This window comes from Salmo salar, chromosome ssa09 (genome assembly GCF_905237065.1).
Source record: "Salmo salar chromosome ssa09, Ssal_v3.1, whole genome shotgun sequence".
In the NCBI taxonomy this organism is placed as follows: domain Eukaryota; kingdom Metazoa; phylum Chordata; class Actinopteri; order Salmoniformes; family Salmonidae; genus Salmo; species Salmo salar.
Window position 1 is genome coordinate 39348852 of NC_059450.1, and position 20255 is coordinate 39369106.

The 20255-nt window shown below is 45.3% G+C and overlaps 1 protein-coding gene across 2 annotated transcripts in view; it reads left to right on the forward strand.

Annotated features, from left to right (window-relative positions):
- syne1b (spectrin repeat containing, nuclear envelope 1b) overlaps window positions 1–19530 on the forward strand; it is a 137535-nt gene extending 118005 nt beyond the window's left edge. Inside the window, exons 139-151 of one of the 2 annotated variants that reach the window (XM_045723662.1) lie at window positions 4434–4616; window positions 4965–5102; window positions 5362–5553; window positions 5665–5998; window positions 10528–10670; window positions 10837–10963; window positions 12324–12535; window positions 12769–12969; window positions 13289–13417; window positions 14655–14867; window positions 15059–15154; window positions 16329–16399; window positions 18221–19530. In XM_045723662.1, coding sequence (XP_045579618.1) covers window positions 4434–4616; window positions 4965–5102; window positions 5362–5553; window positions 5665–5998; window positions 10528–10670; window positions 10837–10963; window positions 12324–12535; window positions 12769–12969; window positions 13289–13417; window positions 14655–14867; window positions 15059–15154; window positions 16329–16399; window positions 18221–18467 — 2286 coding nt within the window. In that variant the 3' untranslated portion in view covers window positions 18468–19530. The remainder of the gene's footprint in view (window positions 1–4433; window positions 4617–4964; window positions 5103–5361; window positions 5554–5664; window positions 5999–10527; window positions 10671–10836; window positions 10964–12323; window positions 12536–12768; window positions 12970–13288; window positions 13418–14654; window positions 14868–15058; window positions 15155–16328; window positions 16400–18220) is intronic. The other variant, XM_045723661.1, reaches the window with a different exon arrangement.
- The last annotated feature ends 725 nt before the right edge of the window (window positions 19531–20255 follow it).

The window sequence follows — 20255 nt, forward strand, 5'->3', positions numbered from 1 at the left end:
TGCGAGGTGTGTCATCGAACCGGTACCATTGATGCCGGTTCTACGCACCAGGTCTCCAGTGCGCCTCCACAGCCCAGTACGTCTTGTGCCAGCTCCTCGCACTCACCGTGCGAAGTGTGTCATCGAACCGGTACCATTGATGCCGGTCTACGTACCAGGTCTCCAGTGCGCCTCCACAGCCCAGTACGTCCTGTGCCAGCTCCACGCACCAGGTCTCCAGTGCGCCTCCACAGCCCAGTACGTCCTATGCCAGCTCCACGCACCAGGCCTCCAGTGCGCCTTCACAGTCCAGAGCTTCCGGCGACAGTTCCCGGTCCGGAGCCTCCGGGCGACGGTCAACAGGTCATAACCTTCGGCAAAGGTCAACGGTCCGGAGCTTCCAAACCCGGTGTCCAGTCCCGCTCCATGGCAGGAGCCTTCCACGGCATCGAGATCCAGTCCAGGCACAGTGTTCAGCCTGAGTCCATGGCTGGATCCGCGGGATGAGCGGTTTCTTCGGCCCGCACCAGAGCCACCACCAAGGATGGTGGATCCGCGAGCTGAGCGGGTTCTTCGTCCCAATCCAGAGCCGCCCCCGATGCTGGCGGATCCGCGGGATGTGCGGGTACTTCGTCCTGCACCAGAGCCGCCACTGACACTAATCACCCCCCCTACCCTCCCTATTTGGTTTCAGGTTTTGCGGCCGGAGTCCGCACCTTTGGCGGGGGGTACTGTCACGCCCTGACCATAGAGCCATTGTTTCTCTATGGTGAAGTAGGTCAGGGAGTGACTGGGGGGGTATTCTAGTTTATTATTTCTATGTGGGGTTCTAGGTTATTATTTCTATGTTGGTGATTTGTATGATTCCCAATTAGAGGCAGCTGGTAATCGTTGTCTCTAATTGGGGATCATATTTAAGTAGTTATTTTTCCCACCTGTGTTTGTGGAATCTTGTTTTTGTGTAGGTGCCTTTTTGCACTTCATTGTCTTCATGCTTCGTTTGTTCATTTATTGTTTTTTGTATTTTGTTAAGTTTCACATTATAATAAAGATGTGGAACGCTACTCAAGCTGCGCCTTGGTCCAATTATTACGACGATCGTGATACATAAGCACTCAGACCCTTTGCTATTAGACTCGAAATTGAGCTCAGGTGCATCCTGTTTCCATTGATCATCCTTGAGATGTTTCTACAACTTGATTGGACTCCGTCTGTGGTAAATTCAATTGATTGGACATGATTAGGAAAAGGCACATACAGTTGAAGTCGGAAATTTACATACACTTAGGTTGGAGTCATTAAAACTTGTTTTTCCAACCACTCCACAAATTTCTTGTTAACAAACTATGGTTTTGGCAAGTTGGTTAGGACATCTACTTTGTGCATGACAACAATTTCTCCAACAATTGTTTACAGACAGATTATTCACTTATAATTCACTGTATCACAATTCCAGTGGGTCATAAGTTTACATACGCTAAGTTGACTGTGCCTTTAAACAGCTTGGAAAATTCCAGAAAATGATGGCATGGTTTTAGAAGCTTCTGATAGGCTAGTTGACATTATTTGAGTCAATTGGAGGTGTACTTGTGGATGTATTTCAAGGCCTACCTTCAAACTCAGTGCTTCTTTGCTTGACATCATGGGAAAATCAAAATAAATCAGCCAAGACCTCAGAAAAATATTGTAGACCTCCACAAGTCTGGTTCATCCTTGGGAGCAATTTCCAAATGCCTGAAGGTACCGCGTTCATCTGTACAAACAATAGTACGCAAGTATAAACACCATGGGACCACTCAGCTGTCATACTGCTCAGGAAGGAGACGCGTTCTGTCTCCTAGAGATGAACGTACTTTGGTGCGAAAGTGCAAACCAATCCCAGAACAACAGCAAAGGACCGTGTGAAGATGCTGGAGGAAACAGGTACAAAAGTATCGATATCTGTCACGCCCTGACCTTAGAGAGCCTTTTTTTATTCTCTATTTTGTTAGGTCAGTGTGTGACTTGGTTGGGCATATCTATGTTTCTATTTCTTTGTTGGCCTAGTAGGGTTCCCAATCAGAGGCAGCTGTTTATCGTTGTCTCTGATTGGGGATCATACTTAGGCAGCCCTTTTTCCCACCTGTGATTGTGGGATCTTGTTTTTGTATAGCTGCTGTGAAGCCTGCAGAATGTTATGTTCGGTTTTTGTAATTTAGTTTTGTTGGTGTTCATCTAATAAAAGAAAGATGTACGCTTACCACGCTGCACCTTGGTCTCATTCCAACAACGGACATAACAATATCCACAGTAAAATGAGTCCTATATTGACATAACCTGAAAGGCCGCTCAGCAAGGAAGAAGCCGCTGCTCCAAAACCGCCATAAAAAAGCCAGACTATGGTTTGGAACTACACGACAAAGATCGTACTTTTGGAGAAATGTCCTCTGGTCGAATGCAACAAAAATAGAACTGTTTGGCCATAATGACTATCGTTATGTTTGGAGGAAAAAGGGGGACGCTTGCAAGCCGAAGAACACCATCCCAACCGTGAAGCACAGGTGTTGCAGCATCATGTTGTGGGGGTGCTTTGCTGTAGGAGGGACTGGTGCTCTTCACAAAATAGATGGCATCATGAGGATGAAAAATTATGTGGATATATTGAAGCAACATCTCAAGACATCAGTCAGGATGTTAAAGCTTGGTCGCAAATGGGTCTTCCAAATGGACAATGACCCCAAGCATACTTCCAAAGTTGTGGCAAAATGGCTTAAGGACAACCAACGTCAAGCTATTAGAGTGGCCATCACAAAGCTCTGACCTCAATCCTATAGAGAATTTGTGGGCAGAACTGAAAAAGCGTGTGCGAGCAAGGAGGCCTACAAACCTGACTCAGTTACACAAGCTCTGTCAGGAGGAATGGGCCAAAATTCACCAAACTTATTGTGGGACGCTTGTGGAAGGCTACCCAAAACGTTTGACCCAAGTTAAACAATTTAAATGCATGCTACCAAATACTAATTGAGTGTATGTACATTTCTGTCCCTCTGGGAATGTTATGAAAAAATAAAAGCTGAAATAAATCATTCGCTCTGCTATTATTCTGACATTTCACATTCTTAAAATAAAGTGGTGATCCTGACCTAAGACAGGGAATTTTATTAAATGTCAGGAATTGTGAAAAACTGAGTTTAAATGTATTTGGCTAAGGTGTATGTAAACTTCCAACTTCAACTGTACCTGTCTATATAAGGTCCCACAGTTGAGTGCATTTCAGAGCAAAAACCAAGCCCTTAGGTTAAAGGAATTGTATGTGGAGCTCAGAGACAGGATTGTGTCGAGGAACAGATCTGGGGAAGGGTACCAAAAAATGTCTGAGACATTGAAGATCTCCAAGAACACAGTGGCCTCCATCATTCTTAAATGAAAGAAGTTTGGAACCACCAGATGGACTCTTGCTAGAGCTGCAGCACTCCACCAATTAGGCCTTTATGGTAGAGTGGCCAGACGGAAACCCCTCCTCAGGAGAAGGCACAGGCCAACCCGCTTGGCGTTTGCCAAAAGGCACCTAAAGGACTCTCAGACGATGGGAAACAAGATTATCTCGTTTGATGAAACCAAGATTGAACTCTTTGGTCTGAATGCCAAGCGTCATGTCTGGAGGTAACCTGGCACCATCCCTACAGTGAATCGTGGTGGCAGCATCATGCTGTGGGGATGTTTTTCAGTGGCAGGGACTGGGAGACTAGTCAGGATTGAGGAAAAATGAACGGTGCAAAGTACAGAGAGATCCTTGATGAAAACCTTCTCCAGAGCGCTCAGGACCTCAGACTGGGGCGAAGGTTCACCTTCCAACAGGACAACAACCATAAGCACACAGCCAAGACAATGCAGGAATGGCTTTGGGACAAGTCTCTGAATGTCCTTGAGTGGCCCAGCCAGAGCCCGGACTTGAACACAATCGACCATCTTTGGAGAGACCTGAAAATAACTGTGCAGCGACGCTCCCCATCCAACCTGACAGAGAGGATCTGCAGAGAAGAATGGGAGAAACTCCCCAAATACAGGTGTGCCAAGCTTGTAGCGACATACCCAAGAAGACACGCGGCTGTAATCGCTGCCAAAGGTGCTTCAACAAAGTACTGATTAAAGGGTCTGAATACTTAGGTAGATGTGATATTTTTGATAAATTTGCAAACATTCTAAAAGCCTGTTTTTGCTTTGTCATTATGGGGTATTGTATGTAGATTGAAAAAACAATTTCATACATTTCAGAATAAGGATGTAACGTAACAAAATGTGGAAAAAGTCCAGGGGTCTGAACACTTTCTGAATGCACTTTACATGGACAAAACTCATAACTCATCCCTGAGCAATAAATTTATCAATTAAATGGTCAATGAAATTATCAAGCAGCTTGTCTCTTTTTGATTGTAAATGTGTTGGTGATATTTGTGTGTGTGTGTGTGTTCCAGGCGTTTCAGTGTCAGGTCCATGAGAGCCTGACCCAGCTGGAGACGATCAATAAACAGTACCGCCGTCTGGCCAGGGAGAACCGCACAGACTCCTCCTGTCGCCTCCGGGAAATGTCCCACGACGGGAACCAGCGCTGGGACAACCTGCAGAAGAGGGTGGCTTCCATCCTCCGCAGGCTCAAGGTACAGAGCCACATCCAGAGTAGGCCTCGTTGAGCAATTGTAGCACAACAGAAAGTATGGTGTATATAGTCCAATCCCACTTGGCACACACTGGCTGAATCAACGTTGTTTCCACGTCATTTCAATGAAATTACTTTGATCCAACGTAGAATAGATGTTGAATTGATGTCTGTGCCCAGTGGGATTCTACACTCCTGAGGGTTGGTACTGCTCACGGAAAGAAACTATACCAGCAAGGAAGTAATTTCATTGGTTCTAGTCAGCAGAATCATGTGAAGTGTCTGCACGAAGTTCCAGTTCTCCTGCTGGAGATGTGTACGCTAAAGCATCTCTTTATGATTTCTCCAGCACTTTATTAATCAGCGTGAGGAGTTTGAGACGGCCAGAGACAGCGTCGTGGTGTGGCTCACTGAGATGGACCTGCAGCTCACCAACATAGAACACTTCTCAGAGTGTGACATCCGAGCCAAGATCAAACAGCTCCGGGTAAGGTTGGCCTCTTTACACAAGTGATTATTGTTCTCTCGATATCCTACATATTTTCCGCTCTTCAATAACTCGACTATACTATGAATTATATCAGTAATCATTGAAATAATCACATAATCACTATTTCTGACTGCTATGGAACCGGGTAGAAAAATCATACAAACTCCTACCATGGCTCAACTGTATCCTAACCACCATGTTCCTAAAACACACTGTATTCAGTCTGGCCTCTGCCCCGCTTGTTTTTTATTACCAGGCGTTCCAGCAGGAGATTTCTCTGACCACGGGGAAGGTCAAGCACATCTTCCACCAGGGAGAGGTGCTGCTACAGAAGAGTGAGCCTCTGGACGCTGCTGTTATAGAGGAGGAGCTGGAGGAGCTGCGGAGATACCACCAGGAGGTGTTTGGACACGTGGAGCGTTACTATAAGAAGCTGATCCGACTACCGGTGAGCCCAGGGATGAGGTCTACTGAGCCCTTGTTCTTTTCATTTTGATGCTGACTGTCTTTTTTGACTGTCTCATAGGTGTACCTTAACTTCCAATCCCTCCTCCTCCAGCTGACAGGAGAAGAGTACGATGTGTCATTCTCGGACCGGGAGATTGAACTGGATGAACCTGGGCACCTGTCCAGCATTCCCTGGAGTGAACGTCTTGGAGACTGCCTGAGTTCCCCTCTGCCCTCCCTGACTGCCCCCCTCCGTACTGGGGCTGAGCGCTCGGGCAGGGGCACCCCAGCCAGCGTGGACTCCATCCCCCTGGAGTGGGACCATGACTACGACCTGAGAAAGAGGCTGGAGAGTGCCAGCATGGCCCTGGGTCTGGCCTCTGAGCACGGGGAGCACAGAGAGGAGGGGAGCTACCAAGGATCAGCTTCTGCTTCCTCTCTGTCAGGTCAGTGTAGTCTACACCCCTCATCCCTGCACCACTACTGTCAGGTACTAATGATACCAGACCCCTCATCCCTGCACCACTACTGTCAGGTACTAATGATACCAGACCCCTCATCCCTGCACCACTACTGTCAGGTACTAATGATACCAGACCCCTCATCCCTGCACCACTACTGTCAGGTACTAATGATACCAGACCCCTCATCCCTGCACCACTACTGTCAGGTACTAATGATACCAGACCCCTCATCCCTGCACCACTACTGTCAGGTACTAATGATACCAGACCCCTCATCCCTGCACCACTACTGTCAGGTACTAATGATACCAGACCCCTCATCCCTGCACCACTACTGTCAGGTACTAATGATACCAGACCCCTCATCCCTGTACCACTACTGTCAGGTACTAATGATACCAGACCCCTCATCCCTGCACCACTACTGTCAGGTACTAATGATACCAGACCCCTCATCCCTGCACCACTACTGTCAGGTACTAATGATACCATACCCCTCATCCCTGCACCACTACTGTCAGGTACTAATGATACCAGACCCCTCATCCCTGCACCACTACTGTCAGGTACTAATGATACCATACCCCTCATCCCTGCACCACTACTGTCAGGTACTAATGATACCAGACCCCTCATCCCTGCACCACTACTGTCAGGTACTAATGATACCATACCCCTCATCCCTGCACCACTACTGTCAGGTACTAATGATACCAGACCCCTCATCCCTGCAACACTACTGCCAGGTACTACTGATACCATACCCCTCATCCCTGCACCACTACTGTCAGGTACTAATGATACCAGACCCCTCATCCCTGCACCACTACTGTCAGGTACTAATGATACCAGACCCCTTATCCCTGCACCACTACTGTCAGGTACTAATGATACCAGACCCCTCATCCCTGCACCACTACTGTCAGGTACTAATGATACCAGACCCCTTATCCCTGCACCACTACTGTCAGGTACTAATGATACCAGACCCCTCATCCCTGCAACACTACTGTCAGGTACTAATGATACCAGACCCCTCATCCCTGCACCACTACTGTCAGGTACTAATGATACCAGACCCCTCATCCCTGCACCACTACTGTCAGGTACTAATGATACCAGACCCCGCATCCCTGCACCACTACTGTCAGGTACTAATGATACCATACCCCTCATCCCTGCAACACTACTGTCAGGTAGTAATGATACCAGACCCCTTATCCCTGCACCACTACTGTCAGGTACTAATGATACCATACCCCTCATCCCTGCACCACTACTGTCAGGTACTAATGATACCAGACCCCTCATCCCTGCACCACTACTGTCAGGTACTAATGATACCAGACCCCGCATCCCTGCACCACTACTGTCAGGTACTAATGATACCATACCCCTCATCCCTGCAACACTACTGTCAGCTACTAATGATACGAGACCCCTCATCCCTGCACCACTACTGTCAGGTACTAATGATACCAGACCCCTCATCCCTGCACCACTACTGTCAGGTACTAATGATACCAGACCCCTCATCCCTGCACCACTACTGTCAGGTACTAATGATACCAGACCCCTCATCCCTGCACCACTACTGTCAGGTACTAATGATACCAGACCCCTCATGCCTGCACCACTACTGTCAGGTACTAATGATACCAGACCCCTCATCCCTGCACCACTACTGTCAGGTACTAATGATACCAGACCCCTCATCCCTGCACAACTACTGTCAGGTACTAATGATACCATACTCCTCATCCCTGCACCACTACTGTCAGGTACTAATGATACCAGACCCCTCATCCCTGCAACACTACTGTCAGGTACTAATGATACCAGACCCCTCATCCCTGCACCACTACTGTCAGGTACTAATGATACCAGACCCCTCATCCCTGCACCACTACTGTCAGGTACTAATGATACCAGACCCCTCATCCCTGCACCACTACTGTCAGGTACTAATGATACCAGACCCCTCATCCCTGCACCACTACTGTCAGGTACTAATGATACCAGACCCCTCATCCCTGCACCACTACTGTCAGGTACTAATGATACCAGACCCCTCATCCCTGCACCACTACTGTCAGGTACTAATGATACCAGACCCCTCATCCCTGCACCACTACTGTCAGGTACTAATGATACCATACCCCTCATCCCTGCACCACTACTGTCAGGTACTAATGATACCAGACCCCTCATCCCTGCACCACTACTGTCAGGTACTAATGATACCAGACCCCTCATCCCTGCACCACTACTGTCAGCTACTAATGATACCATACCCCTCATCCCTGCACCACTACTGTCAGGTACTAATGATACCATACCCCTCATCCCTGCACCACTACTGTCAGGTACTACTGATACCATACCCCTCATCCCTGCACCACTACTGTCAGCTACTACTGATACCATACCCCTCATCCCTGCACCACTACTGTCAGGTACTAATGATACCATACCCCTCATCCCTGCACCACTACTGTCAGGTACTAATGATACCAGACCCCTCATCCCTGCACCACTACTGTCAGGTACTAATGATACCATACCCCTCATCCCTGCACCACTACTGTCAGGTACTAATGATACCAGACCCCTCATCCCTGCACCACTACTGTCAGGTACTAATGATACCAGACCCCTCATCCCTGCACCACTACTGTCAGGTACTAATGATACCAGACCCCTCATCCCTGCACCACTACTGTCAGGTACTAATGATACCAGACCCCTCATCCCTGCACCACTACTGTCAGGTACTAATGATACCAGACCCCTCATCCCTGCACCACTACTGTCAGGTACTAATGATACCATACCCCTCATCCCTGCACCACTACTGTCAGGTACTAATGATACCAGACCCCTCATGCCTGCACCACTACTGTCAGGTACTAATGATACCAGACCCCTCATCCCTGCACCACTACTGTCAGGTACTAATGATACCAGACCCCTCATCCCTGCACCACTACTGTCAGGTACTAATGATACCATACCCCTCATCCCTGCACCACTACTGTCAGGTACTAATGATACCATACCCCTCATCCCTGCACCACTACTGTCAGGTACTCATGATACCATATCCCTCATCCCTGCACCACTACTGTCAGCTACTAATGATACCATACCCCTCATCCCTGCACCACTACTGTCAGGTACTAATGATACCATACCCCTCATCCCTGCAACACTAAGGTCAGCTACTAATGATACCAGACCCCTCATCCTTGCACCACTACTGTCAGGTACTAATGATACCAGACCCCTCATCCCTGCACCACTACTGTCAGGTACTAATGATACCAGACCCCTCATCCCTGCACCACTACTGTCAGGTACTAATGATACCAGACCCCTCATCCCTGCACCACTACTGTCAGGTACTAATGATACCATACCCCTCATCCCTGCAACACTACTGTCAGCTACTAATGATACCAGACCCCTCATCCCTGCACCACTACTGTCAGGTACTAATGATACCAGACCCCTCATCCCTGCACAACTACTGTCAGGTACTAATGATACCATACCCCTCATCCCTGCACCAGTACTGTCAGGTACTAATGATACCAGACCCCTCACAGCTTACTGGCAGGCACTAGTGATTAGATAGCCTCGATCTCAGAGAGGTCGTCTGAGGTCATCTGATGGTAGGCAACATGCCTTGGTGTGGAAAAATATCTTTCACAGCCTGCTTTCTGCCTGCTACGAGTTTGGTTTGGTTTTCTCACACGCACACTGAAGCATAACAGCAGACACCGTTAACTAACAGCACCGCTTTCTAACATTTTGTATTTAATTTGATTTGTGCGGCACGTAGGCTACTGTAGCTAACCTCAAGCTGATTTCTTGGGTTGGCATCCTGTGTGTTTTAAAGGTACATGTTGTTGTGCGCATGTTTTGGGGAGATGTTTTTGTCTATTGTTTTATTGTGCTAAAAATGTTCTTCGTCCATCGTCTTCTAATTTACGACTGAATGGATAACACTAACTATTAATGATATCTCACAACGTGGATGGATAACACTAACTATTAATGATATCTCACAACGTGGATGATAACACTAACTATTACTGATATCTCACAACGTGAATGATAACACTAACTATTACTGATATCTCACAACGTGGATGATAACACTAACTATTAATGATATCTCACAACGTGGATGATAACACTAACTATTAATGATATCTCACAATGTGGATGGATAACACTAACTTTTAATGATATCTCACAACGTGGATGATAACACTAACTATGAATCATATCTCACAACGTTTTGCAATGGATGGATTTCTATGTCTGTTTGAAGAAAACATTTAGGTCCATTCTTTCAGACACAGATTAAACTCCATTGATAGTGCTTTTAAATCTCACAGGAGAAGGCTTAATCTAGGTCTAAGAAACTGGCTCGTGAACATAAAATCAAAGCCCTTATCTAACCGTATTCCATGTGGGTGTCCATCCACTCTTCCCATCCTCAGGAGAGAGAGGTACCCTGGACACCCACATCCTTCAGGTGGACAGGGTTCTGGACACCAGCCGGTGTATGATGCAACAGACAGAGAACATCATCCGCAGCAGAACCCCCACCGGGCCAGAGCTGGATGCATCATACATGGGATATGTGAGTACTGTCTGATATGAGATCCTTATCACCATTCTGTCTTAATGGAAGGTCTTTAGGAAACATTGTGCCTTTACCTAAGAAGTTTCTACAGTGTGATTACTTGATATGAGCGTCTCAGTGACATGCTTTCTGTCTGTTGTCTGTCCTCTGTCCTGTTGTGTAGATGCGTCTGCTGGGAGAGTGTCGTAGCAGTATAGACACGGTGAAGAGGGTTGGCTATGAACTGAAGGGGGAGGGGGACAAGGCCTCAGGACTTGCTGACACCTTTGATGATGAATCACAAACAACAGGTAAAGTTTGGCGTTGATCAGGTGTTGATATTAATCAGGCTTAAGACAGTCAGAGGTGGAGAGGTCTTAGGACAGTCAGAGGTGGAGAGGTCTTAGGACAGTCAGAGGTGGAGAGGTCTTAGGACAGTCAGAGGTGGAGAGGTCTTAGGACAGTCAGAGGTGGAGAGGTCTTAGGACAGTCAGAGGTGGAGAGGTCTTAGGACAGTCAGAGGTGGAGAGGTCTTAGGACAGTCAGAGGTGGAGAGGTCTTAGGACAGTCAGAGGTGGAGAGGTCTTAGGACAGTCAGAGGTGGAGAGGTCTTAGGACAGTCAGAGGTGGAGAGGTCTTAGGACAGTCAGAGGTGGAGAGGTCTTAGGACAGTCAGAGGTGGAGAGGTCTTAGGACAGTCAGAGGTGGAGAGGTCTTAGGACAGTCAGAGGTGGAGAGGTCTTAGGACAGTCAGAGGTGGAGAGGTCTTAGGACAGTCAGAGGTGGAGAGGTCTTAGGACAGTCAGAGGTGGAGAGGTCTTAGGACAGTCAGATGTGGAGAGGTCTTAGGACAGTCAGAGGTGGAGAGGTCTTAAGATGTAAAGTAGCAATGGTACATTAATGCCCACAACTTGTAGTCCACGATGAGACAACATTGTGTGGTGGTTGTGTGTTTTCTGGGTTGTTTTTGCTCCAGAATACTCAAGCAGATAAGTACAAAGTCAGCAGCTTTTAAGGCAGACACATTTCTTGGGGCTGTACTGGACTGTGCTGTACAGGGCTGTATAGGGCTGGACGGGACTGTACTGTATATCCCATAGATCCCATATATCCTATATATCCTATATATACCATATATTCTATATATCCCATATATCCCATATATACCATATATACCATATCCTATATATCCCATTACCAAATTAATAATTTGATACCCTTTCTGTTTTTCCTCCTTTACCTTGCTGTACTGTAGGTGTGATAGTTACTGCAGGCTTAGGCCCCTCAATAAAAAGATAGATAGATAGATGTCTTATTACCAAATAAATAATAAATTCCTCTTTCTTCCCCCCTGTACTGTAGGTGTGATACAGTGCTGGGAGTTGCTGCAGGCCCTCAGTAAAGAGATTAATAGATATAATACAGCTATAATATAATAATCTCTTTCTCTCTGTCTCTCTGTCTGTCTCTCTCTCTCTCTCTCTCTCTCTCTCTCTCTCTCTCTGTCTGTCTCTCTCTTTCTCCCTCTCTTTGTGTACTGTAGGTATGATACAGCGCTGGGAGTTGCTGCAGGCCCTCAGTAAAGAGATGAATAGATATAATATAATAATCTCTCTCTCTGTCTCTCTGTCTCTTTCTCTCTTTCTCTTTCTCTCTTTCTCTGTACTGTAGGTGTGATACAGCGCTGGGAGTTGCTGCAGGCCCAAGCCCTCAGTAAAGAGATGCGTCTGAAGCAAAACCTTCAGCAGTGGCAGCAGTTCAACTCTGACCTCAACGCTGTGTGGGCGTGGCTGGAGCAGGCAGGGGAGGAGCTAGAGCAGCAACGGAGGCTGGACCTCAGCACCGACATCCAGACCATCAAGCTGCGCATAAAAAAACTGAAGGTGACCTTTGAACTTACTCACTAGGATTACAAAGCTTGCAAGGTGTGTAAGGCTTTCCCAAAGTTCCGGGGGTTTTCAGAAATCATGGTTGGATGAATCCCATGGTTATTCCCTCCTGGTCCTGGAATCCTTCAACTGGGATAATGAAAAACCTGGGATCTTTGGGAAAGCTTTGCAAATGTGCTGATATGACACCCTCTCAAATCATCTCTTTTCATATTGTCTATCTACAGGAGCTGCAGAAGGCTGTTGACAAGCGTAAGGCCACAGTGCTGTCCATCAACCTGTGCAGTGCAGAGTTTGTCCAGTCTGCCACAGAAGAGTCCCAGGACCTGCAGGGCAGGCTGAAAGAGATGAACAACCGCTGGGACAGATTGGGCACCTCTCTGGGGGAGTGGAGGGCAGCGCTACAAAAGGCCCTTATGCAGTGTCACGTAGGTGTCCAACTGTCTATCCACCTAGCCTGGTCCCAGATCTGTGCTGTCTTGCCAACTCCTATGGCCGTTAAGGAGTTGGCAAGACAGTGAAAACAGCTCTGGGACCAGGCAACTTACTGGTCACTTAATAATAAATCCAAACCAGGACAAATCATGTTTGCATGTTGGACAACTGAGACAGGATACAATGACCTGGATATAAACATCAATGTTTATCATTAATTAGACATATTAAATATGTCACTTTTGGTAGAAGTCATGACTTTTGGTAGAAGGTGATTAGCGTGCATTTGTATTCACGTCTCCTCTCCTGTAGGACTTCCATGAGATGAGTCACGGCCTGCTACTGTGGCTGGAGAACATTGACCGCAGGAGGAACGAGATTGTTCCCATTGACCCCATCCAGGACAGCAACACTCTCCATGAGCACCACAAAACACTCCTGGTACAGAAGGGTTTTAGTAATGTTATATTTAAGTGATAATGCCCAAAAAGCCGTTTTTTTGGTGGATATATTGGCACTGGTGTTGTTAGGCCCGAGACAAAGTCAATATATCTTCCAAACACCGGCTTCTTGGGCATTATCACTTTTATACAACGGGTTATCAACATATTCAAATAATGATTGACATATTTTCATTAAAACATTTTTTTTATTTTGATGAATTTATTCATACAATGTCATCCATTTGCAAGATATAGTCCAGACACAAATCTTGGGTTGCTACCCAAGCCGGCTGGTCATTCGTTCTATCGGTTCGGTTGCTAGTGAAGCGATCCAGTCGTTCAGTCTTTTTGTTCTGTATCTATGGATGCGACCCAGTTATTTGTTCTAAATGTTCCATTGCCATACTGGCTGGCAACATTCTTATCCCTTGCTTGCTAGCTAGCCAACTACGGCTAACTTACAGTCACGTCAAAAAGTGCAGCCAGAATAACAGAAAAGTAGCAGCATTTGCGTTTGTTTAAGCTGTTTTCTATTTACATTTATTTGGATACATCCATAACAATGAGCTAATGAGGCACGATTTCGCCTGTCATAGAAAATGTTCTTACTCGTCAGGACACTATTGTTCAGAGGAGCTAGCCAACAACACAGCTAACACAATCACTTCAAACTGAAGCTGGAAAGACTGCAAACTAGCTGCACTTCGTTTCATTTGATCTTTTTTCAATTTACATTTCTTTGTTTATATCCATAAAAATGATGCCAGCTGATTCATGATTTCGACTGGCTGAGAAACTGCCTGCCTGTCTGTCTCGTCCAGACCCGTTCATTACTATGGGACAGATGGAGATCAAATTTGAATATTGAAACATTGTTGCAAATGTCTGAGGGACAGACAGTAAGGTTTATACAAATCTCCGCTGTTAAAAACAAAATGTTAAAGGAAATGTGAGATAATGTCTAGATGCTTTTTATAGTGGAGATCAAGTTTATAAATTGCATGGCTGGGCTGATGAGACAGTGGATTCCACAGTCAGATGGAATAAATCATATTCTGTGAGGGCTGATTCGGAGTTGAGATAAGCACACACAAATCTGATTTTATATAAATTATTGATTGATTTCAACTGGAGAATTTTAAATTAAGCGTGGGGATCTCAAATTAGAAAATGGCTCTGAGTGACTGACACTTTGCAGTAAGTGAAGTTGTGAACCAACCATACTCCCTCCACAGAAAATCCGCTGTGAGCTGCTGGACACCCAGAGGAAGGTGTTGTCCCTGCAGGACATGTCCCTGCAGCTGCTGGTCAACAGCGAGGGCAGTGACTGTCTGGAGGCCAAGGAGAAGGTTCATGTCATCGGGAACCGCCTCAAACTGCTCTTCAAGGAGGTGACCAAAGACCTCAGAGAGCTGGAGAAGACTCTGGACATCACCAGCAGCCAACAGGTCAGAACAGACACACTTTTACAATTAATAAGAACAATGGAATGTATCTCCATGCAGTAGACACATTTACACAATAAGAAATAGTACAGGAGAAACATTTGTAGCCTTTCTCTGCTGTATCTAACACCATTTCATGCTTGGCCTCCCTCCCTCCCTCTGTGTGTATCTCTCTCTCCTCTCTTTCATCTCAGGATCTGTCTACGTGGTCGTCAGCTGATGAGCTAGACACCACCTCTGGTTCCATAAGCCCGGTGTCGAGCAGGAGCACGCCAAGTCGCCGTCGATCGGTAACGTATAGTAATACTCCTGACATGGTTACATGGTGCCCTACCAGAAGGAAGGTGTTTGGCGCTTCCTCCCTAAGACTGACAGTGCGCCACTTGTGCCCCTGAATGCAACGCCCAGTTTGCTCCAGTTTAAGGCCATGCAGAGTCACTCCCTCCCACCACCCCAGGACCTTTCCTTCTCACCTCTTCTCTGTACACCTTCCTACATGTATATACATTCCACACAAAACTCTGACTCTTTTTCCACACGTTTATTCTTTCATGTTATATCTTCTCCCAGAGACAAACCCACCAGAGCACTGGAGACATCATTATACCCCCTCTTAAAACATATATATATATATTCTTATTTTCTTGATTGACTTTCCCCCTAAACTTCAACATCTACTTCTGCTATCTCCTGACCGAATGTGTCCCATCTTGTTCTTCTATTCTTTAGTCCTGTGGTTTTAGAGTCCTGTGGTTTTAGAGTCCTGTGGTTTTAGAGTCCTGTGGTTTTAGAGTCCTGTGGTTTTAGAGTCCTGTGGTTTTAGAGTGCTGTGGTTTTAGAGTGCTGTGGTTTTAGAGTGCTGTGGTTCCAGAGTGCTGTGGTTCCAGAGTGCTGTGGTTCCAGAGTGCTGTGGTTCCAGAGTGCTGTGGTTCCAGAGTGCTGTGGTTCCAGAGTGCTGTGGTTCCAGAGTGCTGTGGTTCCAGAGTGCTGTGGTTTCAGAGTGCTGTGGTTTAGTGCTCATGGAATATTGGCTCTTTAATACTGGTTTTTATCAATTAAATTCCATTCGAAGTAATGACTTGTCTTCACTTCAATCCCAATGGTTGATCTCAATGATTTGAAGATACAGTACATGTATATCTTAAATTTGTTAAGTCTGTCTTCCACATAGCAAATCATGCATCATATCATAAGTTGTGCTTCAGCAACGAATGAATTCCCTTTGTTCCAAATAACTACATGACCATCCAGCTGTAGCGGTTCAAAGTAGCTGTACACTTTGAAAAAAGCTAGTTTATTTGTTTTCTGTTGTTGTCACCTTCCTTCACATATTTGATTTGTTCTAAGGTCACCTTCTTCTATTCTTTTATTTGGGGTATTTTCTTTTCATCGGTAGCTTTGTTCTTTATTTGCCTGGACTGAAACATACTCTCTTTCTTTTACCCCCGTGTTCATTGCAAACAGCAACGTGGCAAATGTAGTATGTCACAGCAGACCTCTGGACCCTCTGTGAGCAGGCCACACAGATCACACAGGTACCTTTCTCCTGGTTTGTAGAACACCCAGAAGATAATAGAACTCCTGGAACATGTTACACCTGTTCTGGAACCTCAGTCCGTTGTGCTGCGCTGCACTGACAACACATACAGTACATTGCAACAACTGTCTTGTAAAAGAAAAAATAGAAAACCATGAATGCTGATTTTTACTTACTTCCAAAGGTTCATAAATGTTTAATGAAAAATAAATTCCATCATCTTCTACCATTCTAGACACTATGTAGAGGCTATAGGGTTTTACAGAAAATGTGGTTATATCCCACACATCCTTTACACTACAGTTCTGCAATAACTAAATATATAGGCCTCTTTGTTGCCAATGTCCTCGGCTGCTTGATTAACTACGCTACCCAGAATGCACCTTGAGTGCTTAACATACTGTTAACAGTTTCTCTTATACCTCTTGGTAACTATAGAGTTCTACCGCTCCTTCTCTACTGCTAGTGAGCACACGCAGTTGTTCTCTTGAATTGCCAAGCCAGCAAGCATCTGCAATGAACAATATGATGGCAGCAAGTCTATCTCTCTATTTCTTTCTTTCTCTTGTGTGTGACATCTATTTAATCTATTTCTTCTATTTCACATAACTAATCCATCATCTCCCCCTCACTCCCCTCAATCAGCCATCTGTGGGTCGCCCCTATCAGCTCTCCATTTGTGAAATGTAAGGGGGCACTTTGATCACAGTCTAGAGTCTAAACAGACAGACCTGAGGGTAAATGGGCATCACTGTTATCTACCTATGCATACCATGATTTATAATTTTAGGATTCCCTTTGGTGTAAGCTAATTCAAATGGGCTCCATTGTCAGCTATGCCAGAGAAACAGCAGGTATCACATTGTCGTAAAGTGTTGTAAATCAGAACGCTATTATTGTGTTACTGTAGTGTTCATCCCTTACCTGAGAAATATGAGTTAATAGTGAATAGTTCAAAACATGTTATTTAGCATGTTAATAGATATAGTCAGCACAGTCAGATGAGGGTATATTAAGATGGTTCTGCTGCTGACTAATGCTACATCAAGCTTCACCTTGCTACGCCCTTTAAAACAGACTGCTCTATGCTGCTATGCTCCTGTCTTGGCATGCTTTTCATTTGTCAGGATATAAACTCCTCACAGAGAGGTCTTGAAGGACTATCTAAAACATTTGAACTGCTACTTCCAGCATGCATTTTGTTTCCCGTCCTAACACCTTGCATCCTTTTATAAAGGAATGTCAGCTCAACATCCTGTATTTGTTTTATGGGTTTGAAAGGATTTCTTGAAAATGTTTCAGTGTTTGTCAAGTGTCGTTCAGGTGACTGTGAGTGTGTTGATTACCAATATAAACTGGGTGGTTTGAGCCCTGAATGCTGATTGGCTGACGTATGCGGGTATGGGTATGACCCCAAACCATTTTTTAATGATCTTATTACGTTGGTAACCAGTTTATAATAGCAATAAGGCACCTTGGGGGTTTGCGTTGCGTCGTGACCTAAGAACAGCCCTTAGCCGTGGTATATTGGCCATATACCACACTCCCTCGGGCCTTATTGCTTAAATATAATTTGGTAATTTTGATCATGGTTGTCTCAATACACAGTTCATCATTAAACTTGTAGAGCAATAGCAACCATAGTTTCTGTCTTAAACTACAAAGGAAATAGATATTTGATTCTGTTGAATCCAATGACAAAATGGATAGTTGGATGGATGGTCTGGTCTGGATGCATGTCCTTAGCTGTTCTAGGTGTCATAACCTAAATCTGCTTGTTGTTGTGTTGTTGTGTGCTCTCCGTGTCGTATCCTATCAGGTTTCCCGTCGCTGGGTCCGCTTCCTCCCCTTCTGAGGCAGAGGGGAAATCATCATCATCCTCACATTTCCTGTACCGCGTCCTATGGGTGGCGGTGCCCCTCCAGCTGCTCTTCCTCTTGCTGCTTGTGGGCATGGTCTGCCTGGTGCCAATGTGTGAGGGGGATTTCGACTGCACCCAGTCCAATAACTTTGCCCGTTCCTTCCACCCTATGCTACAATACACCAACGGGCCTCCTCCTGTATAGTCTTTCATGACAGACCAAACATGTGGTTCTGGGTGTCGAGTGAGATTACATATGTCAGCCTGGCCCTGGTATGGAGACAAACCTGAGGAGGACACTTTTTGAACTTCATGACTGTTGGGGATTTCAACTCTATGGGTCTCTCTCCTGTTGTTTTTCCCCCAATAACAGTACGGGAACTGTTTCAATGCTCCGCTAGCTTGCAGCTTCCATGAAGAGTAGAGATATGGCGTTCCGTCATTCTGCACCTTGTGTTGCCATGCATAAGCAAGCATCATAGGATGCCAAAACCTTAGTTATATCTTCTTTGTTCTGTATGGATGAAGTACAGCAGCACTCTTAACTTGTCTTTTCATTCGTGTCATCTTTTAGTTTTCTGTTATATTGTATGTATAGACAAAGAAGCGTCTTAGGAGCAGCAAATGTAAGAACCCAAAAAATTTCTGACGGCAGTCAGGGGATATCCCCCGGATACCTGTTAAGGTACAACACATGCCATGTGTTGCCATTTGTCCCCTAGTTCAATGCAGAGCATATACCCTGTGAATGTGTCTGTTGTTACAATTGAACACTTGTGAAAAAACATTTTAAGATTACTTATTTTGCAATATTATTATTTTTTTACATGTGTTTTGACATGCAGTTATGATTTTTGCTTATGGGTGTGTCTGTTATGAATATTTGATTTTTAATCTGAATTATACCTGGGCGTAAGAATCTATTTAGTCTGAATTGTGTATTGAATGTGTATGTAAAAGAATGGCAATAATGAAGATTTATTTGCTATAAACTGTTTAAAAGCATAAGAAACCTTGACAAATCATGTGGACATTTATGAATGAAATAATGTACACATTGTTATTTTTCTAGCTGAAAATATGGATTCTACAAACTAACTATTAATCAAAGGTATAACGAATTATAAAACTGTATATTTTCTATGGCTCTGTGTGTTTAGTATTAAATGTATAACAGTCCAGGATTAACATATTCTGTACATAATATAAATGTATATCTATAATCTATATCTGACCCTAAATTACAAATATTGAATGCCAAATTCTCATTTTGATTCTGTCTTTTATTCAACATCATTTCTCTCTGTGGGCAGCAACATTTCTAACTCTTCTACTCTGTCAAGTCAATAACGCTTTGGATCTTACTTTCCATACATCATAAACTCAATTCAAATCACAATTTCAATGGTCCAAAAAACATATGATACCTCTCAAATTTCATTCAGGTGCCTGTCTTGAGCAGAGTCCTCTGAGGAGATTTAGGCATAGATCAGTGCTTTAGTGCGATTGACATTTAAAGGCAATGTTCCCGCGTTCGCGGAGACTGCATTCATGGTAAATGCTGCATTTGTCGGCTCAATTGAAAATGATCTATTGCAATCACGCTATAGCTCTGATCTTCCATGACACGGATTGAATCTAGCCCATAGGCTTCATTCACGGGGAGAGCCACAGGGCCAGTGGACCTCTGAGAGACAGCTGAGAGGGATCCGATAGACCCAGAGGTATGTTAGTCCTGGAGCTCTGGGAGATGGGAGTCCTGGTGGTGGGTAGGACAGGGCCAGGGAGTGGTGGTGGGGGGGGGGTCATGGTGGTTGCGGTGGGGGTGAAGTAGGCGCTCCAGTGATTTGATCATGTCGTAGTTTGGAAGGGCCAGGGCTGTGACATCCAGACCTAACATCTGAGAGACCAACAGGGCTGTGACATCCAGACCTAACATCTGAGAGACCAACAGGGCTGTGACATCCAGACCTAACATCTGAGAGACCAACAG